The following is a 16,014-nucleotide window of genomic DNA, read 5'->3' as shown; positions in this document are numbered from 1 at the left end:
ATTACGAATGATTTTTCTACTTAAAATATTTGTATTTTCCAATTTCTCTAAAAAACGCTTTGGGTCGTCAGAGTTACTACTTGTTAAAAAAAAAAAAAAAACACACACACACACCTTTAGGGGCGCCTGGGTGGCTCAGTGGGTTGGGCCTCTGCCTTCGGCTGGTGTCATGATCCCAGGGTCCTGGGATGAGCCCCGCATGGGCTCTCTGCTCCTCGGGGAGTCTGCTTCCTCCTCTCTCCCTCTGCCTGCCTCTCTGAATACTTGTGATCTCTGTCTGTCAAATAAATAAATAAAATCTTAAAAAAAAAAAAAACACCTTTATAAAGTCGGATGGGACTACTGAAATTTGTAAACAGCTTTCTGAAACACAATGAGAAAGTATAAAGGAGAAGATGGTTATTTAAAAGATAACCTACAGGTGAAGCCTTGAGTCAGTCATGGAGTCTTTGTGTCTAAGTGCTACCTGCTTAACTTGTTTTAAAAGTGTGGGGTTTTAGATGCTGTGTTTTCTTTTTTTTTTTTTAATTTTTTTTTTAAAAGATTTTATTTATTTATCAGAGAGAGAGGGGAGAGAGCAAGCACAGGCAGACAGAATGGCAGGCAGAGGCAGAGGGAGAAGCAGGCTCCCCGCCGAGCAAGGAGCCTGATGTGGGACTCGATCCCAGGACGCTGGGATCATGACCTGAGCCGAAGGCAGCTGCTTAACCAACTGAGCCACCCAGGCGTCCCATAGATGCTGTGTTTTCTTAAAGTTAGAAATATCCTTAACAAAATCATGACTTGAAATCATACACCGTCCCTCTCGCCTCCCCCCCAAATAAAAAGAAAGTGATTTTTCACCCCAAGAGGTCTTCTCCGTGATCTGACCTATGTGTTAGAGCCTGGAAGCAGTGGTCCCTAGCCAGGACTCTACTCTTCTATGGGTCCCCAGAATTCACTCTTGGAAGTCAGGTGTAAAATTACATTAAGATTGTGGGAAAATGCCAGCGGTTCTTCTTTGAGGGCCTGGCTATCTGATCTTCAGGTCAAACGGATCAAAGTCTCTAGCAACATAATAATGTGGATGTACCTGAAAGGCAGCATTTTTTTAGGTTGCTCAGTGACTGAATGATGAAGGACGACAGGAAGTATAAGACACGCAATGATAATTATTAGTGGAAGAAAAACAGGTAAATCAAATCAGGCCCATGTATTTAAAGCGAGTTTAACAGTATAAATAATTGACAAAGCACATTAAACCAGTTCACCAAACATAACTAGGATATATTGTGTTACGTTCAAACTCTCATACTCCAATCGTAGTCTGTTTTAAAATCCTCATCACGGTCTGTTCTCCCACTAAAGAAGATAAGGATCTAGACACATTTCACCTGTTGAATGTTCCCTCTCCTTCCCTGTTACTGTTTTTTTTTTTTCATGATTTTATTTCACCTTTTTGTAACTTGTGTTTTAGAACTTGTGTGTGTGGGGTTTTTTTTAATTATTTTTTAAAATTTATTTATTTGACTGACAGAGATCACAAATAGGCAGAGAGACAGGCAGAAAGAGAGGAGGCAGGCTCCCTGCTGAGCAGAGAGCCCGGTTCGGGGTTTGATCCCAGGACTCTGGGATCATGACCTGAGCCAAAGGCAGAGGCTTTAACCCACTAAGCCACCCAGGCGCCCCAACTTGTGTTTATTTTTAAACGAGTCAACACTTACTTACATTTGTCAGTTGTATTCGTCAAGATCAGTACCACTGAAGGGGAAGGAAGAGGGTGGCTGTGGAGTAGTTCGGTCCAGCACAGAATCTTTTACTGCCAACCCTGTTTAGAATTGCCAATACATGTGATAATAAAAAGCAAACCAACATTTATCAGCATTACTACTGTTTTTAAATTCTCTACAGTGTACCCCATCTGCCAGGGACAGGTTCTTCTCACCTCCACACCCACCTTGACCCTTGACCCTTGACCCTCACTGGTTAAGATAGATTAGGTTATGTTGAGTCCTTTCTAACACACCATTGTAATTATTCCTTGTTTTAATGACTTTCACAGTTAGGAGTTCTGCCCTAGGATTCAGTGTTTTCTATAGTGTTCTGCAATTAGGGTTTGTCTCGTTTTTCTCATGATTGGACTGACGGTAGGATTATTTGGGAGAAAGATCACAAGTATATAAAGTACCATTCTTATCATATCATATCAAGGCTACCTGTTGTCAAAAGGACTTATTCCCTCTTGGAGTTGACTTTCATCAGGGTGAGGTCAACTTGCTCTGCTCCAAAATTACTTTTCTCCCCTCTGTTTCCGTACTGTACTGTTTGGAAGGAAGTCACAAAGCACGGATCATTCTAAAGGGTTGGGCAGTTATACTCCATCTCTGTGAAGGAGGGGAATGTCTACAGAAATTGTTGGAATTATTCTGCATGAGAGGATTGCCTCCCTATCTCTTAATTTAATATTTTTATGTCTTTATTGCTCTGTATTGAAATATTTTTGATTTCCTCAGATATGTCTTTCAAGTCACTAATTTTTTCTTCAGATCTGTATAGCTTCTGTTAAGCCAATCTCTCCCTGTATTTTTTTTTTTAAGATTTTATTTATTTATTTGAGAGAGAGACAGTGAGAGAGAGCATGAGCGAGGAGAAGGTCAGAGAGAGAAGCAGACTCCCGGTGGAGCTGGGAGTCTGATGCGGGACTCGACCCCAGGACTCCAGGATCATGACCTGAGCCGAAGGCAGTCGTCCAACCAACTGAGCCACCCAGGCGTCCCCTCTCCCTGTATTTTTTGTTTCTAAAAGTTACACGTGGTTCTTTTCACATCTGCTTGATCTTTCTTGATGTTTTTTTCTATTTTGTTTTTAATTCTTTCTTTCTTTTTTCTTTGATCATTTTAATTGCATGGAATGATTGGGGGTCTAATCTTGATTTTTGTAAATGTTTGTTCATGGTGGGCTGTTATTCATGTATTTTATGATTTGGGGTGGTGAGTTCATCTTCTGTGAAGCTTTAGGTGTAGGAATCCTGTGCAGCCTGCTTGAGGGGGTGTCACTCTAGAGAGGCTTTTTGTGTTTGCCTCTGCTAAGTGGTGCTGGGTGTTACTACCCTGGAAGAATTTTTTTTTTTTTTTAAAGATTTTATTTATTTATTTGACAGACAGAGATCACAAGTAGGCAGAGAGGCCTGCAGAGAGAGGGGGGGGGGGAGGCAGGCTCCGTGCCCAGCAGAGAGCCTGATGCGGGGCTCGATTCCAGGACCCTGAGCCAAAGGCAGAGGCTTTAACCCCCTGAGCCATGCAGGCGCCCCCTGGAGAACTTTTTATCATAATTTCTTGACTCCTGGATTCTTGGGTTATGACAGGATAAATTCAGGCTCCAACCTGAGTGAGGGCAGGCCCATGGCTATGAATTCTCAGAAAGAGAATTTTTCTTTTTCCTAACTTAGAGCTCAAGCTAAAATATGTCCCTTAACTGTTAATCTCCCTGTGGTCTGGGACAGCTATTCCTTGAAAAGGATAAAGGTCTTCAAAACTCCTACCTTATGCAGGGATCTGGTTACAACTTCTTTCTTCTCTCTCTCTTTTTAAAATTATTTTATTATTTTTGAAAATATTTTGTTTATTTATCTGACAGAGGGAGACTACAAGCAGAGGGGCAGCAGGGAGCGAGAGAAGTGGGTTCCCACTGAGCAAAGAGCCCAAAGTGGGGCTTGATCCTGGGATTCTGGGATCACGACCTGAGCCAAAGGCAGACGCTTAACTGACTGAGCCACCCAGGTGCACCATGGGTTACAACTTCTTCTGCAAACTCATCTCCCATCCCCTATAAGACGCTGTCTTTTCAGATAGTTCTTTCCCTTCAATCCTTCCCTTTGGTCACATGGGCTGCATGTTCACTCCTCTCAATTCATTTTCTATATCTTTTAACTGCCCTTTCATATTTTCTCTCTTTGTTTCTCTTTGCCACATTACATATTATCTTCTAACTTACTGATTTTCTCTTTGCCTCCAATCTAGAGTTTATACCAACTATAAACTGAAATTGAAAATCCCATTCCCCAAATTTCTCATTTGCTTTTCATATTCATCTAATTTTAAAATAATTATTCCTGGGGCGCCTGGGTGGCTCAGTGGGTTAAAGCCTCTGCATACGGCTCAGGTCATGATCTCAGGGTCCTGGGATTGAGCCCCGCATTGGGCTCTCTGCTCAGCAGGGAGCCTGCTTTCTCCTCTCTCTCTCTGCCTGTCTCTCTGCCTACTGGTGATCTCTGTCTGTCAAATAAATAAATAAAATCTTTAAAATAAAATAAAATAAAATAATTATTCCTTGGGGGGCCTGGGTGGCTCAGTCAGTTAAGCATCTGACTCTTGATTTCAGTTCAAGTCATAATCTCAGGGTCATGACATTGAGCCCTCCTTCAGGTTCTGTGCTGAACATGAAGCCTACTTAGGATTCTCTCTCTCTCTCTCTCTCTTTCTCTCTCTCCCCCCCTCAGGGTTCCTGGGTCGCTCAGCCAGCTAAGTGTCTGTCTTTGGCTCAGGCCATGTTTTTTTGTTTTTAAGATTTTATTTATTTATTTGAGAGAGAGAGTATGAGCAGGGAGAGGGGGTAGAGGGAGAAACAGGCTCTCCACTGAACAGGAAGCCTGATGCAGAGCTCGATCCCAGAACCCTCAGAACACCTGAGCTGAAGGCAGAAGTTTAACCCACTGAGCCACCCAGGCTCCCTGTATGTCTATTGTTTAATGTCTGCCTCCCTGACTAGACTATAAGACCTAGGAAAATGAGAATCTCAGTCTGTTTTGTTCACAGATTCTAGGCCCCTACAACAGTTCCTGGCTCAGTAAATGTTTCTCTGAAGAATGAAAGAACAGGACAGGACAGGGCTTATGTTCATATTACACAGAGCAGTGCCTGGACTTGAGCCATGTTGTGGTTAAAATAAATCTGTCCTGGGGAATAGCTGTGCAGTTAGATGTTGCAGGGGAGAGGAGAATCTTAACATGTGAGTAGGATGGTGACAAGAAGACAGTCATAAGTGAGTTTGCTTATGGGCCAGAGGACGCAAATTATACAAAGAACTCTGTGCATTTATGACTCACCAATTTCACAAGGCCCATAAGGAATGGGAAACCTTCTCACAGAAAACAGGAAATCTGTTAGTAGAACCCAGGAGAAACTAGTGCAGCCACTGTGGTCCTCCTCTTCCTTATTCTCCTTCACCTCGTCTATATCTTCTACTTCCTCCTCATCCTCTTCTTCTTCCTTCTTCTCTCTTCCTCCTCTTCCTTCTTCCTCTTCTCCTTTTTCTCCTCCACTGTCTACAAGAAGCTTGGTGGTTGCAAAGAAAAAGAACAAGGTTTCTGTCCTTCCACAGCTGTCTAGAGGTAGAACATCCACCAGGGAGATTAGAAAATGCTTGTACAACACTTATTTCATACAAAACCCTTGTATGAAAAAGTTCCTAATAATAAGATTAACACTGTATACAAAGGTGCGGAGGGCATGAGAGAGAATAGTAATGGGCAGGGAGAGCTCATTCATTGAGCACGGTCAGTTTTGAATCAAATCTTGAAGAAAGTAATGGAGTTTGGCAGAAGGGAGGCAGGCAAGCTATCCAAGTGGCAAGAAAAGCACAATGCCAGGAGTTAGTAAGATCCAGAATCATAACTAGAAAGTCATCTAGACTTTCATCTAGAAAGTCATTTCTAGAAAGGACTGAAGTCTGTTAGGGCATCTGTAGTGGATACCTGTTCAATTGTCTACCTAGCATCTCTTTGGCGGGGGTGGTGGGGAGCACTTCCCCATCTACTTGGTTTTAGTCTCAGCTTCCTGGAGCTCACGAACCTTGCCCCTTTCCATTCAGTCTAAGACAGTCTGTCCCCAAGGAATTTTGAATTAATTCTGAAGGAAAGAAAGTTGCTTCCTTGAGTGCTTGGACTTGTAGCATCTAGACTCAGGAGCAGTAGGTAGTCACTTCCTACCACATGGTCTGGAAAGTAATAACAGGTGCTCCGCAGTGAGAAAGAAGAAAATAGAGGCAGAGAGGGGACCTAAAGGAGAGACACCGCCAGAGCCCCCAGCCCTGGTTCTACTCTATTACCAAAGCCTGGAGGTATCCCAACAATTGCATCTGTTTTGCTTGGTTTTTGTTTACTGAAGTTATTTTGAATTTGTCTTCTTTTGCTCATAACCAAAACTCCTTACCCTGCAAACCTGACCTGGAAGTTTTCTTCCTTGGGTCTCAAATGATGTTTCTTTTCAACTGAAAGGTGACAGTGGAATTTGGTCTCACTGTGTCCGATGTCCAGAAGTGGGACTGGGATGTGGCATCAGAGACTATAAGTCAGAGACTCCATAGCTTACATGAACCAAGTTCATGAACCACGAACCCTGCCTAGTTATGCAGGGACAGTGGAGCTGGAGATGGGCTTGGCTTGGATGGAGTCACAGGAACATGAGTGATTGCCTCTTCTTCCTGCCATGCAAGCTGACAGATTATCCACAGATCTTACTATGAGAAAGATGCCTGTGGTACTTCCCTGAGGGGCAGGTAGATTTCTAAAGATTCTGGTTCTGCCTTTACTGGATATGCAAGCTTGGACAAGCTACTTAGAGTTGTCTGTGCTTCAGTTTCTTCATCTGTAAAGTGGGAACAATAATAACAATAATAGCAATATCACTTACTACACAGAGTCATCATTAGATCTAAATGAAGTTAATGCATGTAAAGCCTATAGGTCGGTTGCAGGTGTACAGTAAATGCCCAGGAAACGTTAGCTACATCTCTGCTATTATTATGACTGGTTCTAATTAGCCTCACTGGTGAGGACACCCACTCCTCCATGGTGTCATGTCTCAGTAGTACCACTTCTCTGGGTTATTCCGCTATGCACCACCATCCTCTGCCAGATTAGTCCAACTAAACCATTTCATCTTCTCTATTTTAACCTTATCGAGGATTAGACTGCAGGCTTCTCAAAGGAAAGATGTGATGAGAACCTTCTCCTTCAAGCCACTTTCTGACCTGTTTCTTGCATATCTTTGTAAAATACATGTCTTTGCTCAAAAACAATCCAAAAATAGGTGACCAAACCAAACTGTTGAGAATGAGATTCTAGGTCAGTACTGTTTATTAGAAATATATACAGGTCACATGTGTAATTTAACATTTTCTTGAAGGCACATTTTTAAAAAAAGCTAAAAGGGAAGGCACCTGGTGTCTCAGTCAGTTAAGCATCTGACTCTTAATTTCAGTTCAAGTCATGATCTCAGGGTGGTGAGATTGAGCCCACCGTCGGACTCTGTACTTAAGATTCTCTCTCTCCCTCTCCCCCTGCCCTTCCTACCCTCACTTCACATTGTGTCTCTCTCTCTTTCTCTCCAAAAAAAAAAAAAAAAAAAAAAAAAAAAAAGTAAATAGGAACAGGTAAAATTAATTTTAATAATATATTTTATTTAACCCAGAATATCCCAACTATTATATTTCAATATGTGAGCAATTTAAAAATAATTCAGGGGGCGCCTGGGTGGCTCAGTGGGTTAAGACCTCTGCCTTCGACTCCAGTCATGATCCCGGGGTCCTGGGATCTAGCCCTGCGTCAGGCTCTCTGCTCAGTGGGGAGCCTGCTTCCTCCTCTCTCTCTCTCTGCCTGCCTCTCTGCCTACTTGTGATCTCTGTCAAATAAATAAATAAAATCTTAAAAAAAAATAATTCAGATATTTTCGATTCTTTGTCTTTTAGTACTGTCTTTGCAAAACCTTGGGCTACTTTTTTTTTTTTTTAAGATTTTATTTATTCATTGGAGAGAGAGAGGTAGAGAGAGAGAGCATGAGAGGGGAGTACGTCAGAGGAGAAGCAGACTCCCCACGGAGCTGGGAGCCCGATGTGGGACTTGATTCTAGGACTCCGGGACCATAACCTGAACTGAAGGCATTTGCCCAACCAACAGAGTCACCCAGGCATCCCCTTCCCCCTGCCCATCCCGTCTCGGGGTACTTTTTAGCCTCCATGAGACTCAATTGCCTCATCTGCAAAAGGCAAGCAGTTGTGCATAGGTTTGTGGAAGACGGAAGTGTGATCACATGCATGAAGCCCCTTGTATTTGTGTTCTGCTGCTGCCGTAAGAAATTACCCCAGACTTAGTGGTTTAAAACAAGACAGACTTATTAATGTATGCAGTGCTAGAGGTCAGAAGTCCAGGTAGGCTAAAATCAAAGCGTTGGTAGAGAAGCCTTCCCTCTAGGGGCTCTAGCAGAAAATGTTTCCTTCCCTGTCCCAGCATCTACAGGCTGCTTGCACTCCCTGGTTGCTGGTCCCTGCCACTGTCTTCACAGCCAAACAGTGGAGGATCTTACAGCCTCTAACTCTGGACTCTGCTGCTGTTCCCACCTCTCCTCTGGCTTTGATCTCCCTGCCTCCTTTTTCCCATATTAGGAATCTTGTGATTACATAGGGCCTCCTAGATTAATCCAGGACAATCTTCCAATCTCTGGGTCTACAACCTTCATCACATCTGCAAAGTCCCTTTTGCCACACAAGGCTGCATATATTCGCACCTCCTGGGGGTTGGGACGTGGGCGTCTTTGGAAGGCTGTCATTCACCTGCCACACCCTCCACTGTGCAGTAATGCAGGGTTTGGTTCCTCTACGCTCTCCACAGTTTTTTTAAAAAAAGATTTTATTTATTTATTTGACACACAGAGAGAGATCACAAGTAGGCAGAGAGGCAGGCAGGGGGGGGGGGACGTAGCCTCCCTGCCGAGCGAAGAGCCTGATATGGGGCTCAATCCCAGAACCCTGAGATGATGACCTGAGCCAAAGGCAGAGGCTTAACCCACTGAGGCACCCTCCACAACTTTTTTTTTTTTTTTTTTAAGATTTTTATTTATTAACTTGAGAGAGAGATTGAGAGAGTGAGAGGGAGCACAAGCAGAGGGGACAGAGGGAGAGGGAAAAGCAGACTCCCCACTGAGCACAGAGCCTGATAACAGGGGCTCCATGTGGGGTTCCATCCCAGGACCCCGAGATCATGAACTGAGCCGAAGTCAGACACTTAACTGTTAAGTTAAAAACAAATGTTCTTATTTTTAGGAAACCTTGATTCTAGTTCCTAACAGCATTACTCACACATTTTTGTAAGTGTCTATGAATGTCTTATCCTTGGCACTTGGCACAGCACATTGCATCGACTTACCAACTCATGTTCATCAGGTACCTTTCATGTGTAAATCATGGTTCATAAGGAGTTGGGAGCCCAGCTCCCATCCTCGTGAGTATGTACTGTCAACTGTAGATATAGAATGGCACTCAAATATTTATAGATGAATTAATAAAGCAAAACAGCTTATTTCCACCTCAGAGGAACAGGTCATTGCTTTAGTTCTTACCATAGTCTCTCCCCGGGATGCTCTTTCCTACTTTTGCTTGTCAAAATTTATCCATCCTTCAAGACTAGGTTCAACACCTGCTCTTTTCGCTTTTTTGTGGAAAAATGGCCATTGTAAGTTGCACGTGAACATGTTCCCTGCCTTGCTTTGTTAGCTAAGAAACTTATCTCAAGCTGATGGCCTGCCTGTTCTCCACGAACTATGCAAGACTGTATGGTTACTTACTGGACACTCATCTCTAACCTGGGATTTTTTTTTTTTTTAAGATTTTATTTATTTGACAGACAGAGATGACAAGTAGGCAGAGAGGCAGGCTTGGGGGCGGGGTGAAGCAGGATTTCTGCTGAGCAGGGAGCCCAATGAGGGGCTCGATCCCAGGACCCTGGAATCATGACCTGAGCTGAAGGCAGAGGCTTTAATCCACTGAACCACCCAGACGCCCCCTGGGATTTCTTTTCATAATTTTTCTTCACTGTTACTCCCTTGAGCATTTATCTTTTGTAGTCTCTGAATTTCCTCTAAGCTACCTTGCACAATTTGTGAAACGAAGACACCATACATAAGTCATTTAAAATGTATTATCCTCCTGTGTCAGTCAGTTGGGTCCTCTGGGAAACAGATGCCAAGACAAAGTTAGAAGGGCAGTGTGGGGTAGTACCTATGAAGGATGAAGGGTTGAGGGGGTAGTAGGCAGGGAGGGCCATCAGACTGTGTTGCGGGTTTGGCATCTATAAGAGGGTAGAGAGTCAGATGGGCTGGGAAAAGCTGCCGACTGCAGAGCTGCCCTGGGGGTCTCGGCTGGCCCTGGAGTCCTGGTGCAGAGTGCCCGGAAAGGAGTGCTTCCTTGGGCAGATATGGCCAGGTCCTAGCACCCCATTCCCCCCCCAAACTGGGTGGGGCTTCCCTGGGGAGAGTGTGGCTTTGGACCAAGTGCCGTGGCAGATCTCACAGGTGCTGTAGCTGGAGGCTGTCAGCTGTCTCCTTGACCAAGGGGGTGCTCCCAGCAAGGAGACCCGAGCTGCGCACCTCCAGACCTAGCCTGCTTCTTAGGCAAATACTGCCATGGTCCCTTTGTAAGCTGGTCCATACTGCAAGTGTCCGCGAACTTCTCTTCATCGAACCTTTGGGTGATATAATAGCAATAGCATGATGTGGTAGAACCAGCTTGGGTTTTAGAGGCAAAAAGAGCTGGATTCACACCTCAGATTTTGTTTTGTTTTTAAGATTTTATTTGAGAGAGAGCGAGCGAGAGAGAGCGAGCGTGTGCACAAGAACGGGAAGGGCAAGTAGCCGAGGGGGAAAGAATCTCAAGGAGACTCCAGGCGCTGAGCCTGGAGCCCAGTGCAGGGCTGAATTTCACACCCGAGATCATGACCTGAGCTGAAACCAAGACTGGGCCGCTTAACAGACTGAGACACCCACCCAGGTGCCCCACATCTCAGGCTTTTTTCAGCCAAATCTCAGAGTAGCTGGAATCCAGTGCAAGTCTCTTAACACCTCTAAGCCTTTAAAGCCGTAAAATGAGATTAATGATGTTGTATCCTTCAGAATTGCTGGATTAAATGAAAGACTTACAGTTTGGCGTCAGCCATTTAGAAAGTGTTGAATAAATGTTCTTTTCTCCTTTACTCTTCACTTTTAAATGCTACTTCATTGTAGGATGAGATGCTTGTGTAAATACTTTCTCATATGACTTAGATTAGGTATCAGTTTCTCAGACATTGTGACTGCAGAAGGCTAAGTGGTTTACTCAGTTCCCACAGCCAAAGCCACGGCAGAGGCAGGACTTGAACTCAAGCCTGCTGGCTTCAGTGTCAGCAGTTTTAGGTAGTGTTGGCGGTTTTCAGGAAAATGAGCTGTCATGTCCCATTAGACAATCACTGTCAGAAACACATGTGACTACCTACAGGTGGCATTCAGTGACCAAGTGGGGAGAGGCATTGGGGCTCAAAATCTGAAAAAGAAGGCACATCAACACCTGTTGTGAATGAAAAGTGAACAGAGAATACTGCATGTATTTACCAAATAAGCTTATTGATGAGGTAAGGAGGTTTTAGACCTAAACGGTCTGGCCAGAAAACTGCTTAAAAATGGCTTTTCCTAGGCCTGAAAATATAAGAGGAAAGCAAGCTTCTTTCCAGATTGCCTAACACCTGCTATTGTGATTCTGCTGTTTCTTGCCTTTTTCTTTGTGCACAGAATGCTTTGAGACAGATTGATGCAAAGCCATTTCCCTTCTGTGCTTTGGCATAACTTATTCCTAAAGTTATGTTCTCTGGTTTTGAGATGCTTCAGATATGATTAAAGATACCTTCCTTATAAATTATGGTGAGTTTTATTCTTCTGATTTCTCAAATATTAACTTGAGATGGCTTATTCTACTCAAGCATCACATTAGTTTCCCGTCTCCTTTTATTTCCATCACAGTTCACACGTGGAACTGATCAATTTGCCAGCAAAGTTGATGGATACAAAATGGTATTCTTTCCAGTTCTCAAGTGTCCATGATGTCTCCTGTGTGCCATTCTGAAGGCTGGTCTCATTCCTGTGGCCTATGTGTTTAAATCCACTCTAATTACAATGGCCTCTTCACATTCTTCCCTCCAGTCTCCAGGATACACCTAGGAACAGCTTCTGTCTCATCTCTGCACTTATTTTGGGTTTTCTTCTTTAAGATTTTGAGAGAGAGAAAGAGAGAGAGCATACAAGCAGTGGGAGGGGCAGAGGGAGAAGCAGGCTCCCTGCTGAGCAGAGCGCGCTGGATGTGGGGCTCCATCCTGATCCCAGGGCTCTGGGATCATGACCTGAGTTGTAGGCAGACGCTTAACCAGGTGCCCCTATTTCGGCTTTTCTGGAAAAATGTAACTCCAGTCCTGAGCCTGTGCCCTCAGACTTTTCCCACAGGCGTAGGCCAGGGGCCAGGTTACCGTCATAGCTGAGAGCTGTTAGAGACATAGAGCTTCCTAAACAGGTCCTGAGAGGTAGACTCTAGGGCTGAGTGGTCATCCTTTCCTGATGCCTGTTTCCCAACCTCAAGGCGGAATGACATGTTCTGAAGAAAAAGACTGTGTTGCCCTGAAGGTTCTGGAATCTTTTTTGAACACAGGAAGCAAGTCCCAAATGGCCCTTTGTGGATATAAACATGTAAATGCCTTCAGAACGCTTTTCTGCTTAAGGCATCAAGATTTCTTCATGAAATATTAATTCAAGGTACTTTGGAGGGTGAAATTGATTAGTTCTGCCTGAAACCCTTTCACCCTGGGTTGGGACCACCAGTAGTGCCCTTAAAGACAACAGATTGCTCCTGGTTTCAAACACATTGGGGCAATTACAAATTGCTTGTGACTCTGGGGCACTGTCACGCCACACAAATGGAGTTTGCATGATCTCGGATGGATCAGATGTATCTTTGTTTCAGATGAAGGGGGACTTTCTGTACTACTTCAGAGTCCTTCCTTGCTCAGGAAGCCTATGAGCTTGCACAAACAGCAGATCCACAAACTGCATTGTGAAGAGATCAGTCTTTGTGATCTTCAGGTTTGTGTTTTTTGGCAGTAAAATCTCCAACATCAGGAGTTAGACTACTCACACTTTTAAAAAAATTCTTTTAAAATTTATTTTATTTGAGAGAGAGAGTGAGTGGGAGAGAGAGGGCACTCAAACAGGCTCAGAGGGAGTGGGAGAAGCAGGCTGAGCAGGGAGCCTGATGTGGGTGGGGCTCAATCCCAGGACCCCGAGATCATGACCTGAGTGGAAGGCAGACACTTAATGACTGAGGTGACCCAGGTGCCCCTACTCATACTGATCTATTACATTTTAGAATTTTCTATTTACATATTTTTCCTAATGCCTTTCTCTGCCCCTTGAAGTAACTTATTCTTCAAGATGGAGCTTAAATGGCCTCTTACTTACTCCTCTTCCAACAACAACAACAACAACAACAACAACTACAACAACAAAAACCAATACTAACAAGTTTTTCCTAAATCCTGAAGCATAGGACTTGGACATGTTTATGAAATTTATTAGAAGATTCTCTGAATAGTTATGTGTGTTCAGATTTGATCTTTTCAAGTTTCTTCAAAGCAAACATTATATTGACAAATCAATTATACATTTTTAACAGTGGGAATGTAGAACAAAACTGATAAAAACTTTTGGCATTCTCATGAAATAAACACAACCAGACTTATGATGACTCATAAATCAACAGTTTGTCAATTTCATGAATTAACTGTAAAAAAGATCTATAGAAACTATACTGTAGTCTGTAAAAAAAAAAAAAAAAAACCTAGTGATTTTGTTGATTACTTTATAAAAGTTTAATAAGGGCCTGGTTAATATGATGGGAGTTGGCCAATTTCCTAAATGTTTTCTTTTCCTGTCTTTGGCATATGTCTGTTCACTAACATACATATTTATATGTTCTTCCCAGTGTTTAGGATTCCAAAATGTACTTCAATGCTATTCTTCTTTTCCCTATGAGTTATGAAAGTCATCTTTGTGCTTTGTTAGTGAATTTGGATAGATTTTTAGATCTTAAAGGTATTTACATTTTGTTCTGAAGCAATAGCTCACACAGTTGTCAGACTTTATCACTGTATAAAAATGTACAGTGGTTTATTGACATGTACATTCCAATATGTTTACAGCTGCAAGATAATGAGGCACACTCCGTATTGCACTTCATTAAAATTTCAGGCTCAATGTAACCTAGAAGTTTAAATGAAACTGCATTTGTAATTTAGTAATTCTTATACAGGACAAACATTGATATCTTTATATACAGTGTGATACTTATTACATTTATATGCCAGGCCTAACACAATTTTTTTTTTAAATAACAGTCTAGGAAATAAACCAGAATATTCCTTTTTTCATCCCCACCCGTGATGCAATTATACAGGATTACAAAAAGGCAGTATACAATAAACAATGATTATTTTTCTTTTTTGCTTGAAAGCCAGCATCATTCTTAGTCCATGGGCATGGTGATTCTTTTATATCAATTATCTATAAATGTTCAATGCTTCACAGGCCAATGACGGTAATGGCCACATGCAAACACCTCACAAGTTTGATGTCTTGGTTCAAAAGAAGATAAACCAAAAGAATGGGGAAATTTTCATAGCAAGAATTATGTACATGGTATTTGGCATCCTTCTTGCACTGTGAATGGTTCATTTTCATGGATGTAAAAATGGTCCCGTCCTTATCCTGAGCAGAGTTTAAACTTTACCACATCCACTTGGGGGATGAAGGCAACTTTTTCTCTGTAGACAAAGGAATCTGAGTGTTCTAAAAAGTGTGAGCATTTCTGCACACTCCACAACCCAGAGCAAATTCTTCCCCAGTGGGTGGATGAACAACATGGAGCGGACATTCAGTTCCTTCTAATTGTTTGCCTTTGGGACCTGTATAAATTTTGAAGGAGGCAAAGAATATAACTTAAAAAAACCCCACATACATAGAAACCTAATGTAAATATAAATCACCAATAATTTATTCAAAGAAATAATATGGCTATGATTATACAAATATAAAATTTAAAAATTAATTTTCTAACTACAAAAGTAAAAACATTTGCCATAAAAAATTCAACATACCAGGTATATACAACAGAGAAGGGACAGAATCCCTTATCCACAACATCCTCCTTAGAAATAACCCTTATGAGCCATAGATCTTATTCTATTTGTGAATGAGTGAGATACATCATCTAAAAATTTTTTATTTTTTAAATTGAAGTATAGTTGACACACAATGCTTCAGCTTCAGGTGTATAATATAATGATTCTGCAGAATCTAAACACTATGCTATGCTCACCACAAGTGTAACTACCCTCTGTCACCTACAAAGCTGTTCTAATACCCCTGACCATATTTTCTATGCTGTTCCTTTCACCCCCATGACTTATTCCATAACTAGAAGCCTGCATCTCCCACTCCTGCTTTACCCATTTCGTGCTGCCCCCATTCTGGAACTATCAGTTTGTTCTCTGTTTTTATGGGTCTGTTTCTGCTTTTTTGTTTTGTTAGTATTTGTCTTTCTCTGACTTACTCCACTTAGCATAATACCTTCTAGGTCCATCCACGTTCTCACAGATGGCAAGACCTCATTCTTTTTATGGCTGTGTAACATTCCAGTGTGTGTGTACACATACCACATCTTCTTTATCCATTTATCTACCAATGGACACGGGGGTTGCTTCTGTATCCTGGCTATTGTAAATAATGCCACAGTATACATATGGGTGCATATATCTTTTTGAATTAGTGTTTTCATTTTCTTTGGGCAAATACCCAGTAATGGTATCACTAGATCATATGATGTTTCTATTTTTATTTATTTACTTTTTTAAGTAGGCTCCATGTCCAGCCCATGGAGTCCAAAATGGGGCTTGAACTCATGAACCTGAGATCAAGACCTGAGCTGAGATCAAGACTCAGAGGTTTAACTGACTGAGCCACCCGGGAGGCCCTGGTATTTCTATTTTTAATTTTTTGAGGAACCTCCATATTGTTTTCCACAGTGGTTGCATCAGTTTGCATTCCCACCAACAGTGTACGAGTGTTCTTTTTAGTGCACTTGTTATTTCTTGTCTTTTTGGTTCTAGCCATCCTGACGGGTGTGAGGTGACAC

The 16,014-nt window shown here is 42.4% G+C and overlaps 1 protein-coding gene across 13 annotated transcripts in view; it reads right to left on the bottom strand.

Annotated features, from left to right (window-relative positions):
• Positions 1 to 1,406: 1,406 nt before the first annotated feature.
• Positions 1,407 to 16,014, bottom strand: part of MYCBP2 (MYC binding protein 2) — a 294,107-nt gene continuing 279,499 nt past the window's right edge. For 12 of the 13 annotated variants that reach the window (XM_059144682.1, XM_059144683.1, XM_059144684.1 and 9 more), the window contains one exon: positions 13,954 to 14,785. In XM_059144682.1, the coding sequence (XP_059000665.1) occupies positions 14,670 to 14,785 (116 nt within the window). In that variant the 3' untranslated portion in view covers positions 13,954 to 14,669. Of the gene's footprint in view, positions 5,313 to 13,953; positions 14,786 to 16,014 lie in introns of those variants that run through there. The other variant, XM_059144685.1, reaches the window with a different exon arrangement.

This window comes from Mustela lutreola, chromosome 13, assembly GCF_030435805.1.
Source record: "Mustela lutreola isolate mMusLut2 chromosome 13, mMusLut2.pri, whole genome shotgun sequence".
In the NCBI taxonomy this organism is placed as follows: Eukaryota; Metazoa; Chordata; class Mammalia; order Carnivora; family Mustelidae; genus Mustela; species Mustela lutreola.
Note: the sequence above shows the minus strand (reverse complement) of the source record. Positions and strands in the feature narration are given on the sequence as shown.